This window comes from Oncorhynchus gorbuscha, unplaced genomic scaffold (assembly GCF_021184085.1).
Source record: "Oncorhynchus gorbuscha isolate QuinsamMale2020 ecotype Even-year unplaced genomic scaffold, OgorEven_v1.0 Un_scaffold_1489, whole genome shotgun sequence".
In the NCBI taxonomy this organism is placed as follows: Eukaryota; Metazoa; Chordata; class Actinopteri; order Salmoniformes; family Salmonidae; genus Oncorhynchus; species Oncorhynchus gorbuscha.
The window spans coordinates 40,635-59,680 of record NW_025746254.1 but is presented as its reverse complement, the minus strand read 5'-3'; the positions used below and the strand labels follow the sequence as shown (position 1 = coordinate 59,680).

The 19,046-nt window shown below is 46.8% G+C and overlaps 1 protein-coding gene across 2 annotated transcripts in view; it reads right to left on the bottom strand.

Annotated features, from left to right (window-relative positions):
* Positions 1–510: 510 nt before the first annotated feature.
* The window catches only part of LOC124023052 (CD9 antigen-like), a 58,709-nt gene continuing 40,173 nt past the window's right edge, over positions 511–19,046 (bottom strand). For both annotated transcript variants that reach the window (XM_046337643.1, XM_046337644.1), the window contains exons 2-8: positions 7,463–7,565; positions 5,808–5,905; positions 4,900–4,974; positions 3,698–3,799; positions 3,234–3,323; positions 1,776–1,859; positions 511–1,028 (exon numbers count right to left, since the gene is read on the bottom strand). In XM_046337643.1, the coding sequence (XP_046193599.1) occupies positions 963–1,028; positions 1,776–1,859; positions 3,234–3,323; positions 3,698–3,799; positions 4,900–4,974; positions 5,808–5,905; positions 7,463–7,565 (618 nt within the window). In that variant the 3' untranslated portion in view covers positions 511–962. The remainder of the gene's footprint in view (positions 1,029–1,775; positions 1,860–3,233; positions 3,324–3,697; positions 3,800–4,899; positions 4,975–5,807; positions 5,906–7,462; positions 7,566–19,046) is intronic.

Below are 19,046 nucleotides of genomic sequence, written 5' to 3'. Positions count from 1 at the left end.
GTTTTTTGCCTTCATCAGATGCTGCGTGTGAGCAGGTGTCTCTGTCTACTACGGCCTGCGCCTACCCGAAGCGACCTGCAGTCTGTGGCCGCTTCTCTTGTCATTCCCCTCTACAGACTAGAGGATTTCTGTTATTCCCTGTTTGGACTTGAATAAACTCTGTTTCTGTTAAGTCGCTTTTGGGTCCTCTATCATCTGCATGACAACATCCATCTCCACAGTCACTAGATCTAATCCCCACATCCATCTCCACAGTCACTAGATCTAATCCCCACATCCAACTCCACAGTCACTAGATCTAATCCCCACATCCATCTCCACAGTCACTAGATCTAATCCCCACATCCATCTCCACAGTCACTAGATCTAATCCCCACATCCATCTCCACAGTCACTAGATCTAATCCCCACATCCAACTCCACAGTCACTAGATCTAATCCCCACATCCAACTCCACAGTCACTAGATCTAATCCCCACATCCATCTCCACAGTCACTCACAGTCTGACATCCATATTAAGTCATTTTATTTGGCAATTCAAAGAAATATACATCTTAGTTCATCAAAATAGTTGCAATAAAAATGTTTATAAAATCTGTACTCTGCCATAAAGTTGTTACAGTCCATGTAGCTGAACAAACAGGCAATATGAGGAGAAACATAGTCAGGTTTTTAAAGCACATACAACAGATTAAATTCTGGCAGATTTGAAGGCGTTTTGCTTCTACAGTGATGAAACGATACACTGATTACATTGTTACAAAACCTCAGCACGGCTCCACACATTCACAGGAGACTGAGTTTCCATCCAGGGTAGAGCCTGACTGACTGGCTGGCTGGTTGGCTGCCACCCTAAAACTGACAACTAACTCAAATGGCAGTACAAACCTAGTGAGCATTTAACATCTATTGAGGACAGACACACAGATAAGTTAAGTGCATGGAATGGCAGAGTCTGAGTCTACATGATGTCACGGGACCTCCTGATGGCACAGCACAGCAGCATGCTGAAGATCATCCCAAAGATCTGGACAGAAGAGAAACTACATATCATTAGAGGACAAGAGGAAGGAGAGGACAGAGGAGTGGAGGAGAGGAGAGAGAGGGAGAGGGGAGGAGGAGAGAGAGGAAGGAGAGGAGAGAGGAGTGAAGGAGAGATAGAAAAGAGAGGAGTGAGAGGTGTGAAGGAGAGGAGTGGAGGAGAGGAGAGAGAGGGAGAGGGGAGGAGGAGAGAGAGGAAGGAGAGGAGAGAGGAGTGGAGGAGAGGAGAGAGAGGGAGAGGGGAGGAGGAGAGAGAGGAAGGAGAGGAGAGAGGAGTGAAGGAGAGATAGAAAAGAGAGGAGTGAGAGGTGTGAAGGAGAGGAGAGAGAGGGAGAGGGGAGGAGGAGAGAGAGGAAGGAGAGGAGAGAGGAGTGAAGGAGAGATAGAAAAGAGAGGAGTGAGAGGTGTGAAGGAGAGGAGTGGAGGAGAGGAGAGAGGAGTGGAGGAGAGAGAGGAAGGAGAGGAGAGAGGAGTGGAGGAGAGGAGAGAGAGGGAGAGGGGAGGAGGAGAGAGAGGAAGGAGAGGAGTGAGAGGTGTGAAGGAGAGGAGTGGAGGAGAGGAGAGAGAGGGAGAGGGGAGGAGGAGAGAGAGGAAGGAGAGGAGTGGAGGAGAGGAGAGAGAGGGAGAGGGGAGGAGGAGAGAGAGGAAGGAGAGGAGAGGAGGACGGATAGAAAAGAAAGGAGTGAATGAGAGAACGAGACAGGAGAGGAGAGAGTTGATTGGCTGTTCTCACCATGAGGACTCCAATTCCGATGCCCACTCCTCCAATGATATGGAGTTTAGAGTTGAACACCTCGTCAATGGCCGCTGGGCAACTCTGACCGAACAACACACTGAGATTACACACTGCTACAACTCTTTTACCCTATAATATACACTTCTACCCTATAATATACACCTCTACCCTATAATACCCTATAAGATACACTTCTACCCTATAATATACACTTCTACCCTATAATATACACCTCTACCCTATAATATACACCTCTACCTTATAATATACACCTCTACCCTGTAATATACACCTCTACCCTATAATATACACTTCTACCCTATAATATACACCTCTACCCTATAATATACACCTCTACCTTATAATATACACCTCTACCCTGTAATATACACCTCTACCCTATAATATACACTTCTACCCTATAATATACACTTCTACCCTATAATATACACCTCTACCCTATAATATACACCTCTACCTTATAATATACACTTACCCTATAATACCCTATAATATACACCTCTACCCTATAATATACACCTCTACCTTATAATATACACCTCTACCCTATAATATACACCTCTACCCTATAATATACACTTCTACCCTATAATATACACCTCTACCCTATAATATACACCTCTACCCTATAATACCCTATAATATACACTTCTACCCTATAATATACACTTCTACCCTATAATATACACCTCTACCCTATAATATACACCTCTACCCTGTAATATACACCTCTACCCTATAATATACACCTCTACCCTATAATACCCTATAATATACACTTCTACCCTATAATATACACCTCTACCCTATAATACCCTATAATATACACTTCTACCCTATAATATACACCTCTACCCTATAATACCCTATAATATACACTTCTACCCTATAATATACACCTCTACCCTATAATATACACCTCTACCTTATAATATACACCTCTACCCTATAATATACACCTCTACCCTATAATATACACTTCTACCCTATAATATACACCTCTACCTTATAATATACACCTCTACCCGATAATACCCTATAATATACACTTCTACCCTATAATATACACTTCTACCCTATAATATACACCTCTACCCTAGAATATACACTTCTACCCTATAATAACCTATAATATACACTTCTACCCTATAATATACACCTCTACCCTATAATACCCTATAATATACACTTCTACCCTATAATATACACCTCTACCCTATAATATACACCTCTACCCTATAATATACACCTCTACCCTATAATATACACCTCTACCCTATAATATACACTTCTACCCTATAATATACACTTCTACCCTAGAATATACACTTCTACCCTATAATATACACTTCTACCCTAGAATATACACTTCTACCCTATACTATAATAGCTCATCACTCAAATAGTTGTTGCGGCAGGGGTTATGTTTGTTACCGTGGTAATCAGAGCCTCCAGTCCTTCCTTCTTTGGGCAGGTTTCCCTGGCGCTGTCAATTATCGTGCCTGTCAGGCCGCAGCAGTTCAGCTGCCCCAGGGAAACACAGGAAACACAATTTTAGTTCTACTGTACACTTGACAGACAGACATACCCTGGACTGTTGTGTTAGAGTTATGTGTGTGGACAGACAGACAGACAGACAGACAGACAGACAGACAGACAGACAGACAGACAGACAGACAGACAGACAGACAGACAGACAGACAGACAGACAGACAGACAGACAGACAGACAGACAGACAGACAGACAGACAGACAGACAGACAGACAGACAGACAGTTATGTATGTGTGTGTGTGTGTGTGTGTGTGTGTGTGTGTGTGTGTGTGTGTGTGTGTGTGTGTGTGTGTGTGTGTGTGTGTGTGTGTGTGTGTGTGTGTGTGTGTGTGTGTGTGTACTCACTCCAAAGTGTATGAGGCGTAATGTCTCCTTCAGGGCCTCCTGCTTGGTGTTCATGTAGTTATTGTAAGTCTGCTTGTAGAACTCTGTGATGTCTTCCACCACCTAAACAGAGACAGACGGGGGAGACAAGGGACGCCAGAGGGGAGAGACAGACAGGGAAGGGGGAGACAAGGGACGCCGGAGGGGAGAGACAGAGAGGGAAGGGGGAGACAGACATGAGGAGAGAAGAGAGACAGACAGGGGAAGAGAAGAGAGACAGAGAGGGAAGGGGGAGACAGACAGGAGGAGAGAAGAGAGACAGACAGGGGAAGAGAAGAGAGACAGAGAGGGAAGGGGGAGACAGACAGGAGGTGGGGAGAGACAGAGAGGAGAGGGGGAGACAGACAGGAGAAGAGAAGAGAGACAGAGAGGAGAGGGGGAGACAGGCATGGGGTGGGGAGAGAGAGAGGGAAGGAGGAGACAGACAGGAGGAGAGAAGAGAGACAGACAGGGGAAGAGAAGAGAGACAGAGAGGGGAGAGGGAGACAGACAGGGGGTGGGGAGAGACAGAGAGGGAAGGGGGAGACAGACAGGGGTGGGGAGAGACAGACAGGGAAGGGGGAGACAGACAGGAGGAGAGAAGAGAGACCGACAGGGGAAGAGAAGAGAGACAGAGAGGGGAGGGGAGACAGACAGGGGTGGGGAGAGACAGACAGGGGTGGGGAGAGACAGAGAGGGAAGGGGGAGACAGACAGGGGGTGGGGAGAGACAGACAGGGAAGGGGGAGACAGACAGGGGAAGAGAAGAGAGACAGAGAGGGAAGGGGGAGACAGACAGGGGAAGAGAAGAGAGACAGAGAGGGAAGGGGGAGACAGACAGGGGGTGGGGAGAGACAGACAGGGAAGGGGGAGACAGACAGGGGGTGGGGAGAGACAGAGAGGGAAGGGGGAGACAGACATGAGGAGAGAAGAGAGACAGACAGGGGGAGAGAAGAGAGACAGAGAGGGGAGGGGGAGACAGACAGGGGGAGAGAAGAGAGACAGAGAGGGAAGGGGAGACAGACAGGGGGAGAGAAGAGAGACAGACAGGGGAGGGGAGACAGACAGGAGGAGAGACATGAGAATGGAGAGATGCTAAGGTTTTGTATTGATCTGTAATAGATGGTCTGATGGTCTGGCCACAGTAAGAACAACAAACAGTGAAACAGCCTCTGAGTGTGTTACCGTGTCTTTATTGGAGAGCCCCCAGATCCCTGCTGCTACCTCCACCCCAAAGATCAACAACAGGAAGAAGAAGAACTGGAGAGAGGGAGAACGAGAGACAGACAGGGGGTGGGGGGAGAGACAGACAGGGGGCGGGGAGAGAGACAGACAGGGGGCGCGGAGAGAGACAGACAGGAGAGAGAGACAGACAGGGGAGAGAGACAGACAGGAGAGAGAGACAGACAGGGGAGAACGAGAGACAGACAGGGGGTGGGGGGAGAGGGAGAACGAGAGACAGACAGGGGGTGGGGGAGAGACAGACAGGGGTGGGGGGAGGGAGAACGAGAGACAGACAGGGGGTGGGGGGAGAGGGAGAGAAGGAGGAGACAGACAGGAGGAGAAAGAGAGACAGACAGGGGAAGAGAAGAGAGACAGAGAGGGGAGAGGGAGACAGACAGGGGTGGGGAGAGACAGAGAGGGAAGGGGGAGACAGACAGGGGTGGGGAGAGACAGACAGGGAAGGGGGAGACAGACAGGAGGAGAGAAGAGAAATAGACAGGGGGTGGGGGGAGAGACAGACAGGGGCGGGGAGAGAGACAGACAGGGGCGCGGAGGAGAGAGACAGACAGGAGAGAGAGACAGACAGGGGGCGGGGAGAGAGACAGACAGGGGTGGGGAGAGAGGGAGACGAGAGACAGACAGGGGGTGGGGAGAGAGGGAGAACGAGAGACAGACAGGGGGTGGGGGGAGAGACAGACAGGGGGCGGGGAGAGAGACAGACAGGGGGCGCGGAGAGAGACAGACAGGAGAGAGAGACAGACAGGAGAGAGAGACAGACAGGGGGAGAACGAGAGACAGACAGGGTGTGAGGCCTTGCAATGAAAAGTGTGTTATCATTGTATTCTATGATCACCATCATTGATCCTCACCAGTCCGAGCATACAGGGGGATTCCTTAATGGCTCCACAGCAGCCCAGGAACCCAACAACCATCATCAACGCCCCCGCAGCGATCAGAATATACACACCTGTGGACCACACACACACACACACACACACACACACACACACACACACACACACACACACACACACACACACACACACACACACACACACACACACACACACACACACACACACACACACACACACACACACACACACACACACACACACACCATGAATACACACCATACACACACACCATGAATACACACACCATACACACACACCATACACACACACCATGCACACACACACACACACACACACACACACACACACACACACACACACACACACACACACACACACACACACACACACACACACACACACACACACACACACACACACACACACACACACCATGCACACACATCATACATACACACCACACACACACACACCATGCACACACACCATGCACACACACCATACATACACACCACACACACACACACCACGCACACCCACCATGCACACACACCACACACACACACCATACACACACACCATACACACCCACCATACACACACACCATGCACACCCACCATACACACACCATGGACACACACACCATGCACACACACCATACACACACACCATACACACACACACACACACACACCATACACACACACCATGCACACACACCATGCACACACACACCATACACACACACACCATGCACTGACTCTGTCCCTGACCCCTGACTCTGTCCCTGACCCCTTACCCTGTCCATGACCCCTGTCCCTGACTCTGTCCCTGACCCCTGACTCTGTCCCTGACCCCTTACCCTGTCCCTGAGCCCTGTCCCTGACTCTGTCCCTGACCCCTGACTCTGTCCCTGACCCTGTCCCTGAGCCCTGTCCCTGACTCTGTACCTGACCCCTGACTCTTCCCTGACCCCTGACTCTGTCCCTGACCCCTGACTCTGTCCCTGACCCATGACTCTGTCCCTGACCCATGACTCTGTCCCTGACCCCTTACCCTGTCCACGACCCCTGTCCCTGACTCTGTCCCTGACCCCTGACTCTGTCCCTGACCTCTTACCCTGTCCCTGACCCTTGACTCTGTCCCTGACCCCTTACCCTGTCCACAACCCCTGACCCCTTACCCTGTCCCTGACCCCTGACTCTGTCCCTGACCTCTTACCCTGTCCCTGACCCCTGACTCTGTCCCTGACCTCTTACCCTGTCCCTGACTCTGTTCCTGACCCCTGACTCTTCCTTGACCCCTTACCCTGTCCCTGACCCCTTACCCTGTCCCTGGCCCCTTACCCTGTCCCTGACCCCTGACTCTGTCCCTGACTATGTCCCTGACCCCTGACTCTTTCCCTGACCCCTGACTCTGTCCCTGACCCTTTGTCCCTGACCCCTGTCCCCTGACTCTGTGTAGAGAATTAAGTGTGTGTGTGTTAGAAACCTATTTGGGGACCTTAGAGTTTCTAACAGACATGATGATACCACTAGCTGAGAGGAGATATTTTATGCTGTAGGGGTTAGGGTGGAGGGGTTATGGTTAGGGGTGAGAAGTTAGATTTAAGGTATAGGGGTTAGGGGTGAGAGCTCAGTCTTACCGGTGAAGAAGACAGAAGGAGAGTCCTCTCCACTGAACAGTCCCTCAGTCCGAGAGTCAAAACGCAGCCACAGCCCTACGGCCAACACTCCTGTTCCTGCCAACTGACACACACACACCCCACACCCACACCCACACCCACACACACACACACACACACACACACACACACACACACACACACACACACACACACACACACACACACACACACACACACACACACACACACACACATTAGAAACAGTGTAACGAGCAGTTCAGATTTTGGGAATGATACCCAGCAGGCACTTATCCTCGACTACCCCCCACTTTCTAGAAAACTGGTTTCAGGCTGCTACATCCATTATAATATAATGGTAATATAATAATATAACAGTAATATAATATAATAATATAATAATATAATATAATAATATAGTAATATAATAATATAGTAATATAATATAATAATACAGTAATATAATAATACAGTAATATAATAATACAGTAATATAATAATACAGTAATATAATAATACAGTAATATAATAATATAATAATACAGTAATATAATAATATAATGGTAATATAATAATATAATGGTAATATAATATAATAATACAGTAATATAATAATACAGTAATATAATAATATAATAATATAATAATATAATAATATAATAATATAATAATACAGTAATATAATAATATAGTAATATAATAATATAATAATACAGTAATACAGTAATATAATAATACAGTAATATAATAATACAGTAATATAATAATATAATGGTAATATAATATAATAATACAGTAATATAATAATACAGTAATATAATAATACAGTAATATAATAATATAATGGTAGTATAATATAATAATACAGTAATATAATAATATAATAATATAATGGTAGTATAATATAATAATACAGTAATATAATAATACAGTAATATAATAATATAATAATATAATAATACAGTAATATAATAATATAATGGTAGTATAATATAATAATACAGTAATATAATAATATAATAATATAATGGTAGTATAATATAATAATACAGTAATATAATAATACAGTAATATAATAATATAATGGTAATATAATAATACAGTAATATAATAATACAGTAATATAATAATACAGTAATATAATAATATAGTAATATAATATAATAATATGTAGTAATATAATAATATAGTAATATAATATAATAATATAATAATATAGTAATATAATATAATAATATGTAGTAATATAATAATATAGTAATATATAATAATATAATAATATAGTAATATAATAATATAATAGTAATATAATAATATAACAGTAATATAATAATATAATAGTAATATAAAGTAATATAATAATATAACAGTAATATAATAATATAGTAATATAATAATATAGTAATATAATAATATAGTAATATAATAATATAGTAATATAATAATATAGTACTAATATAATAATATAATACTAATATAATTATATAATAGTAATATAATAATATAAAGTAATATAATAATATAGTAATATAATAATATAGTAATATAATAATATAATAGTAATATAATAATATAGTACTAATATAATAATATAATAGTAATATAATTATATAATAGTAATATAATAATATAAAGTAATATAATAATATAATAGTAATATAATAATATAATAGTAATATAATAATATAGTACTAATATAATAATATAATAGTAATATAATAATATAGTAGTAATATAATAATATAGTAATATAATAATATAGTAGTAATATAATAATATAAAGTAATATAATAATATAGTAATATAATAATATAGTAATATAATATAATAATATGATAGTAATATAATAATATAGTAATATAATAATATAACAGTAATATAATAATATAGTAATATAACATATCACTTCCGGGTTGGAGCGAGCGGTCGCATCCGCACTTCGCTCCGCAGGTAGTATAACTTTTTCATTACATTTCATTATAGTACAACGGTTTGACTTGTCTAATCTTAGCAATTTCTTCTTAGCTAGCTACATAGCCGTCTTTGTATCAAAGATAATTGCGTAATTATCGTATTTCGCCATCCTAACGTAGTCTTCACTGCTATTTGCCCAGCAGCTAGCCAGCTAGCAAACGTCCACCGAATAGCAGCACTGTAGAAACTATTACACTCAACTGAACGACTTGATTAGTGTAGTGTTAGCTAGCTACATAGCTGTCTTTGCTGTCTTCGTATCCAAGATAATTGTGTAGTTTAGAGTGTGTAGTCTTAGAGTGATTATCTTAATTTACCGAGGTTAGCTAGCCAGCTATTTGTCGTCCTTAACGTAGGAGACACTGCTAGCTAGCCAACAGCTAGCCAACGTCTACCGAATAGAACAACCCGGTCGCATTCCGCTTCGCTCCACAGGTAGTATCACATTTTCACTTCATTTCATTACAGTACAACGGTTTGATTTGTTTGATCGTAGCTAGCTACATAGCTAGCTACATAGCCGTCTTTGTATCAAAGATAATTGTGTAGTCTAGAGCGACTTTCTAGGTTAGCTAGCCAGCTATTGTCGTTCTTTTAACGCAACGTAACGTAAACAACACTGCCAGCTAGCCCCCGAATAGCAGCACTGTAGAAACTATTACACTCAACGGAACGACTTGATTAGTGTAGTGTCAACAACGCAGCCACTGCCAGCTACTTCAGCAGTACTGTATCATTTTAATCATTTTAGTCAATAAGATTCTTGCTACGTAAGCTTAACTTTCTGAACATTCGAGACGTGTAGTCCACTTGTCATTCCAATCTCCTTTGCATTAGCGTAGCCTCTTCTGTAGCCTGTCAACTACGTGTCTGTCTATCCCTGTTCTCTCCTCTCTGCACAGACCATACAAACGCTCCACACCGCGTGGCCGCGGCCACCCTAATCTGGTGGTCCCAGCGCACACGACCCACGTGGAGTTCCAGGTCTCCGGTAGCCTCTGGAACTGCCGATCTGCGGCCAACAAGGCAGAGTTAATCTCAGCCTATGCCTCCCTCCACCCTCCAGTCCCTCGACTTCTTGGCACTGACGGAAACATGGATCACCACAGATAACACTGCTACTCCCACTGCTCTCTCTTCGTCCGCCCACGTGTTCTCGCACACCCCGAGAGCTTCTAGTCAGCGGGGTGGTGACACCGGGATCCTCATCTCTCCCAAGTGGTCATTCTCTCTTTCTCCCCTTACCCATCTGTCTATCGCCTCCTTTGAATTCCATGCTATCACAGTTACCAGCCCTTTCAAGCTTAACATCCTTATCATTTATCGCCCTCCAGGTTCCCTGGTAGAGTTCATCAATAAGCTTGATGCCTTAATAAGCTCCTTTCCTGAGGACGGCTCACCTCTCACAGTTCTAGGCGACTTTAACCTCCCCACGTCTACCTTTCACTCATTCCTCTCTGCCTCCTTCTTTCCACTCCTCTCCTCTTTTGACCTCACCCTCTCACCTTCCCCCCCTACTCACAAGGCAGGCAATACTCTCGACCTCATCTTTACTAGATGCTGTTCTTCCACTAACCTCATTGCATTGCAACTCCCCTCCAAGTCTCCGACCACTACCTTGTATCCTTTTCCCTCTCGCTCTCATCCAACACTTCCCACACTGCCCCTACTGGGATGGTATCGCGCCGTCCCAACCTTCGCTCTCTCTCCCCCGCTACTCTCTCCTCTTCCATCCTATCATCTCTTCCCTCTGCTCAAACCTTCTGATTCTGATTCTGCATCCTCAACCCTCCTCTCCTCCCTTTCTGCATCCTTTGACTCTCTATGCCCCCTATCCTCCAGGCCGGCTCAGTCCTCCCCTCCCGCTCCGTGGCTCGACGACTCATTGCGAGCTCACAGAACAGGGCTCCGGGCAGCCGAGCGGAAATGGAGGAAAACTCGCCTCCCTGCGGACCTGGCATCCTTTCACTCCCTCCTCTCTACATTTTCCTCCTCTGTCTCTGCTGCTAAAGCCACTTTCTACCACTCTAAATTCCAAGCATCTGCCTCTAACCCTAGGAAGCTCTTTGCCACCTTCTCCTCCCTCCTGAATCCTCCCCCCTCCCCCCTCCTCCCTCTCTGCAGATGACTTCGTCAACCATTTTGAAAAGAAGGTCGACGACATCCGATCCTCGTTTGCTAAGTCAAACGACACCGCTGGTTCTGCTCACACTGCCCTACCCTGTGCTCTGACCTCTTTCTCCCCTCTCTCTCCAGATGAAATCTCGCGTCTTGTGACGGCCGGCCGCCCAACAACCTGCCCGCTTGACCCCATCCCCTCCTCTCTTCTCCAGACCATTTCCGGAGACCTTCTCCCTTACCTCACCTCGCTCATCAACTCATCCCTGACCGCTGGCTACGTCCCTTCCGTCTTCAAGAGAGCGAGAGTTGCACCCCTTCTGAAAAAAACCTACACTCGATCCCTCCGATGTCAACAACTACAGACCAGTATCCCTTCTTTCTTTTCTCTCCAAAACTCTTGAACGTGCCGTCCTTGGCCAGTTCTCCCGCTATCTCTCTCAGAATGACCTTCTTGATCCAAATCAGTCAGGTTTCAAGACTAGTCATTCAACTGAGACTGCTCTTCTCTGTATCACGGAGGCGCTCCGCACTGCTAAAGCTAACTCTCTCTCCTCTGCTCTCATCCTTCTAGATCTATCGGCTGCCTTCGATACTGTGAACCATCAGATCCTCCTCTTCACCCTCTCCGAGTTGGGCATCTCCGGCGCGGCCCACGCTTGGATTGCATCCTACCTGACAGGTCGCTCCTACCAGGTGGCGTGGCGAGAATCTGTCTCCTCACCACGCGCTCTCACCACTGGTGTCCCCCAGGGCTCTGTTCTAGGCCCTCTCCTATTCTCGCTATACACCAAGTCACTTGGCTCTGTCATAACCTCACATGGTCTCTCCTATCATTGCTATGCAGACGACACACAATTAATCTTCTCCTTTCCCCCTTCTGATGACCAGGTGGCGAATCGCATCTCTGCATGTCTGGCAGACATATCAGTGTGGATGACGGATCACCACCTCAAGCTGAACCTCGGCAAGACGGAGCTGCTCTTCCTCCCGGGGAAGGACTGCCCGTTCCATGATCTCGCCATCACGGTTGACAACTCCATTGTGTCCTCCTCCCAGAGCGCTAAGAACCTTGGCGTGATCCTGGACAACACCCTGTCGTTCTCAACTAACATCAAGGCAGTGGCCCGTTCCTGTAGGTTCATGCTCTACAACATCCGCAGAGTACGACCCTGCCTTACACAGGAAGCGGCGCAGGTCCTAATCCAGGCACTTGTCATCTCCCGTCTGGATTACTGCAACTCGCTGTTGGCTGGGCTCCCTGCCTGTGCCATTAAACCCCTACAACTCATCCAGAACGCCGCAGCCCGTCTGGTGTTCAACCTTCCCAAGTTCTCTCACGTCACCCCGCTCCTCCGCTCTCTCCACTGGCTTCGAGTTAAAGCTCGCATCCGCCTACGGAGCTGTGAGGGGAACGGCACCTTAGTACCTCCAGGCTCTGATCAGGCCCTACACCCAAACAAGGGCACTGCGTTCATCCACCTCTGGCCTGCTCGCCTCCCTACCACTGAGGAAGTACAGTTCCCGCTCAGCCCAGTCAAAACTGTTCGCTGCTCTGGCCCCCCAATGGTGGAACAAACTCCCTCACGACGCCAGGACAGCGGAGTCAATCACCAACTTCCGGAGACACCTGAAACCCCACCTCTTTAAGGAATACCTAGGATAGGATAAAGTAATCCTTCTACCCCCCCCTTAAAAGATTTAGATGCACTATTGTAAAGTGGCTGTTCCACTGGATGTCATAAGGCGAATGCACCAATTTGTAAGTCGCTCTGGATAAGAGCGTCTGCTAAATGACTTAAATGTAAATGTAAATGTAGGCTGGGTTTCTGTACAGCGCTTTGAGATATCAGCTGATGTACGAAGGGCTATATAAATACATTTGATTTGATTTGAAGCCCTAGTGCAAAATCTGTATGGTGTTATACCCCCTGAGGACAGCACTCTGATTCAGTATGTGGATGAATCAGCACTCTGATTCAGTATGTGGATGAATCAGCACTCTGATTCAGTATGTGGATGAATCAGCACTCTGATTCAGTATGTGGATGAATCAGCACTCTGATTCAGTATGTGGATGAATCAGCACTCTGATTCAGTATGTGGATGAATCAGCATTCTGGTTCAGTATGATGAATCAGCATTCTGATGTGGATGAATCAGCATTCTGATTCAGTATGTGGATGAATCAGCACTGATTCAGTATGTGGATGAATCAGCACTCTGATTCAGTGGATGAATCAGCATTCTGATTCAGTATGTGGATGAATCAGCATTCTGATTCAGTATGTGGATGAATCAGCATTCTGGTTCAGTATGTGGATGAATCAGCATTCTGATTTGTGGATGATTTGTTGTTGTGCTCAATGGAATCTTGTGAAACTGATACTGCGGGTCTGTTGATATTTCTGTCCACAAAGTTTCAAAGAAGAAGTTACAGTTGGTTTCACAGACAGTGAAGTATCTGGGTCATGACATCACTCCCAATGGCAGGCAGCTGGGTACAGAGAGGATACAGGCTATTCTCTCCGTCCCACAGCCGATGTCATTGACTTGTATGGCAGGCTATTGTAGGGCGTGGTTACCTGACTATGCTGAGGTGGTGCAGCCGCTTGCTGACCTTATTTATCAAATCAAATGTATTTGTCACATACACATGCACATGGTTAGCAGATGTTAATGCGAGTGTAGCAAAATGGCTATGAGGGCAAAATGAAGTGGACACCAGAGGGACTGACTGCTCTGACCAGACTGGAACAACTCATGACTACTTCTCCCTGTGTGGGGCTCCCTGACCAGTCTAAACCTTTTAACTGCTTTGTTTGTGAGAAAAATGGTTTTATGTCATCTGTTTTAACACAGGATCATGGAGGAAAGCAGCGCCCAGTTGGGTATTATTCCAAACAGCTGGACAGTGTGGCCAGAGGTCTGGTTTGTTGTTTGAGAGCTGTGGCTGCAGCTACTGCAGCTGTGATGGCTTGTGCAGACATTGTTGTCATGTGTGAACTCACTGTACACGTGCCTCATGCAGTTCATGATCTTATTTCACAGGCAAAGACGGCCCATCTCACACCAGCTCCATTATCAGAATGACGGCCCATCTAACACCAGCTCCATTATCAGAATGACGGCCCATCTAACACCAGCTCCACTCCTCCATTATCAGAATGACGGCCCATCTAGCACCAGCTCCATTATCAGAATGACGGCCCATCTCACACCAGCTCCATGATCGGAATGACGGCCCATCTCACACCAGCTCCATTATCAGAATGACGGCCCATCTAACACCAGCTCCATTATCAGAATGACGGCCCATCTCACACCAGCTCCATTATCAGAATGACGGCCCATCTCACACCAGCTCCATTATCAGAATGACGGCCGATCTAACACCAGCTCTACTGCTGCATTATCAGAATGTTCGTCTGACAATGTCTCATGTGACCCTGAAGAGGTGCACTGTGGACGATGGAGAGCCGCACGACTGTGCCGCCCTGGTGGAGCTTGTCTCTAAACCAAGGCTGGATTTAACTGATGTCCCTTTGCTAAACACACATGTGGAACTGTTTGTAGATGGCTGAGAAAGGAGAACCATTGGTTGCGTATGCGGTTACTACTGCCTCAACCAGACTGGAAAGTGCTAAATTACACTCCCACCTTTCTGCCCAAGCAGCAGAACTCTTTGCACTCACTAGAGCTGGCATATTAGCTAAAGGCCAGTCTGCTACCATCTATACAGATAGCAGATATGCCTTTGGTGTGGTACATGATTCTGTGGAAACAGAGTTGCTTCCTGACCTCTTCCTCTGGTCAGACATTCTCTCATTCAAAACGTGTTGATAACTAAAGTCTATTTGGCTCCCTTCTGAAGGTGCTGTTTGTAAGTGCCTTGCTCATGCTAACTCTTCCGACCCTGTCTCCAAAGGTAACGCTATGGCTGACTCGGCAGCTAAGGCTGCAGCTGTCTCCGTGGAGACGCCCTGTGTTACAGATGGTTTAACTTCCTGGTCATAACCTCTTCTCTCTCACTGATATCTCTGACTTGCAATCATCTGTTGTTCCTGTTGAGGAAGTGGAAACAACTATATGCATACTGTATGACCAGGTGCAGAAACTCTGGCTGGGCCCGGCTGGGCTACCAGTCTTACCACGTCCATGTTTCCCCTACTTAGCTAAGTTGTCACATGGAAGGGATCATGTGTCAAAGGGGGGAGTTGTTGATTTTGTAAATACATTTTGGTTTGCACCTGGGTTTTCTGTGTTTGCTGAACAATTTTGTGTAAGATGTGTGATTTGTATGACTAACAACATGGGAAGAGGGATTCCCATGCCACTGTCGGCTCATCTGACCCCTGAAGGACCATTTGAACACATAATGATGGATTTTATTGAACTCTCTCCTTGTCAGGGTTACAAATATTGTCCGGTGATAGTGGATGCCTTCTCCAAGTGGGTAGAGGCTTTCCCATGTCGACATCCCACTGAATCTCCTTAGGGAGATCATCCCAAGGTGGGGGTTACCATCTAAAGTAGCCAGCGACAATGGCTCCCACTTTGTAAACCTGGTGATACAGAACTTGTCTGAGATTCTGCAGATAGACCTCAGGACCCATTGTAGCTATAAGTCGCAATCTGGCTCGAGCCAACGGCAGACTCAGGACGAGACTTAATTAACAGCCACTCCAGCTCGAGCCAACGGCAGACTCAGGACGAGACTTAATTAACAGCCACTCCAGCTCGAGCCAACGTCAGACTCAGGACGAGACTTAATTAACAGCCACTCCAGCTCGAGCCAACGGCAGACTCAGGACGAGACTTAATTAACAGCCACTCCAGCTCGAGCCAACGGCAGACTCAGGACGAGACTTAATTAACAGCCACTCCAGCTCGAGCCAACGGCAGACTCAGGACGAGACTTAATTAACAGCCACTCCAGCTCGAGCCAACGGCAGACTCAGGACGAGACTTAATTAACAGCCACTCCAGCTCGAGCCAACGGCAGACTCAGGACGAGACTTAATTAACAGCCACTCCAGCTCGAGCCAACGGCAGACTCAGGACGAGACTTAATTAACAGCCACTCCAGCTCGAGCCAACGGCAGACTCAGGACGAGACTTAATTAACAGCCACTCCAGCTCGAGCCAACGGCAGACTCAGGACAGGAGTCCAGCAAACAATAACCGCTCCAGTACCGGAAGAAGCAGAAGGTCAATGCATCCACTGGATGAGCATCACAGTAGGAACCACGAGGAAAACACTTGGTGGTCACTGCTTAACTACACAGTAAAGACTGAACCGATGTTAGGAAATACCTCCTGTTATGTATGTAGCTTGTTTCCACATTCAGCGATCTCCCCATTCTTACAGTATTCAGTAGAGGTCAGCATTAATGACACTCTATGTGCACTAGAAGGGCTCTTATCCAATGAGAACACAGGGGGTCAACCTTCACTAGGTAGAACACTGGAGGGATAAATACAAAATAACTAAATATTTACGAGTGGGATTTTATTGTTCACATTGGTACAGTAGAATCATCTTAGAACCTAGATCCCGTGTACCAGAACCTATTCAAATCCAACCCCATTCAGAACCCCATTCAGAACCTGTCCTGATCCAACCTGTCCTGATCCAACCCCATTCAGAACCTGTTCTGATCCAACCCCGGCGAACCCCATTCAGAACCTGTTTGATCCAACCCCATTCAGAACCTGTCCTGATCCAACCCCATTCAGAACCTGTCCTGATCCAACCCCATTCAGAACCTGTCCTGATCCAACCCCGGCGAACCCCATTCAGAACCTGTCCTGATCCAACCCCATTCAGAACCTGTCCTGATCCAACCCCGGCGAACCCCATTCAGAACCTGTTCTGATCCAACCCCGGCGAACCCCATTCAGAACCTATTCAAATCCAACCCCGGCGAACCCCATTCAGAACCTATTCAAATCCAACCCCGGCGAACCCCATTCAGAACCTGTCCTGATCCAACCCCGGCGAACCCCATTCAGAACCTGTTCTGATCCAACCCCGGCGAACCCCATTCAGAACCTGTTCTGATCCAACCCCATTCAGAACCTGTCCTGATCCAACCCCATTCAGAACCTGTTCTGATCCAACCCCGGCGAACCCCATTCAGAACCTGTTCTGATCCAACCCCATTCAGAACCTGTTCTGATCCAACCCCGGCAAACCCCATTCAGAACCTGTCCTGATCCAACCCTGGCGAACCCCATTCAGAACCTGTTCTGATCCAACCCCGGCGAACCCCATTCAGAACCTGTTCTGATCCAACCCCGGCGAACCCCATTCAGAACCTATTCAAATCCAACCCCGGCGAACCCCATTCAGAACCTGTTCTGGTCCAACCCCGGCGAACCCCATTCAGAACCTGTTCTGATCCAACCCCGGCGAACCCCATTCAGAACCTGTCCTGATCCAACCCCGGCGAACCCCATTCAGAACCTGTCCTGATCCAACCCCGGCGAACCCCATTCAGAACCTGTCCTGATCCAACCCCGCGAACCCCATTCAGAACCTGTTCTGATCCAACCCCGCGAACCCCATTCAGAACCTGTTCTGATCCAACCCCGGCGAACCCCATTCAGAACCTGTTCTGATCCAACCCCATTCAGAACCTGTCCTGATCCAACCCCCCCATTCAGAACCTGTTCTGATCCAACCCCATTCAGAACCTGTTCTGATCCAACCCCGGCGAACCCCATTCAGAACCTGTTCTGATCCAACCCCGCGAACCCCATTCAGAACCTGTTCTGATCCAACCCCATTCAGAACCTGTCCTGATCCAACCCCGCGAACCCCATTCAGAACCTGTTCTGATCCAACCCCGCGAACCCCATTCAGAACCTGTTCTGATCCAACCCCGCGAACCCCATTCAGAACCTGTTCTGATCCAACCCCGGCGAACCCCATTCAGAACCTGTTCTGATCCAACCCCGCGAACCCCATTCAGAACCTGTTCTGATCCAACCCCGGCGAACCCCATTCAGAACCTGTCCTGATCCAACCCCGGCGAACCCCATTCAGAACCTGTCCTGATCCAACCCCATTCAGAACCTGTCCTGATCCAACCCCATTCAGAACCTGTTCTGATCCAACCCCATTCAGAACCTGTCCTGATCCAACCCCATTCAGAACCTGTCCTGATCCAACCCCGGCGAACTCCATTCAGAACCTGTCCTGATCCAACCCTGGCGAACCCCATTCAGGACCTGTCCTGATCCAACCCTGGAGAACCCCATTCAGAACCTGTTCTGATCCAACCCCATTCAGAACCTATCCTGATCAAACCCCAACCCCATTCAGAACCTGTTCTGATCCAACCCCGGCGAACCCCATTCAGAACCTGTTCTGATCCAACCCCAGCGAACCCCATTCAGAACCTGTTCTGATCCAACCCCATTCAGAACCTGTCCTGATCCAACCCCGCGAACCCCATTCAGAACCTGTTCTGATCCAACCCTGCAG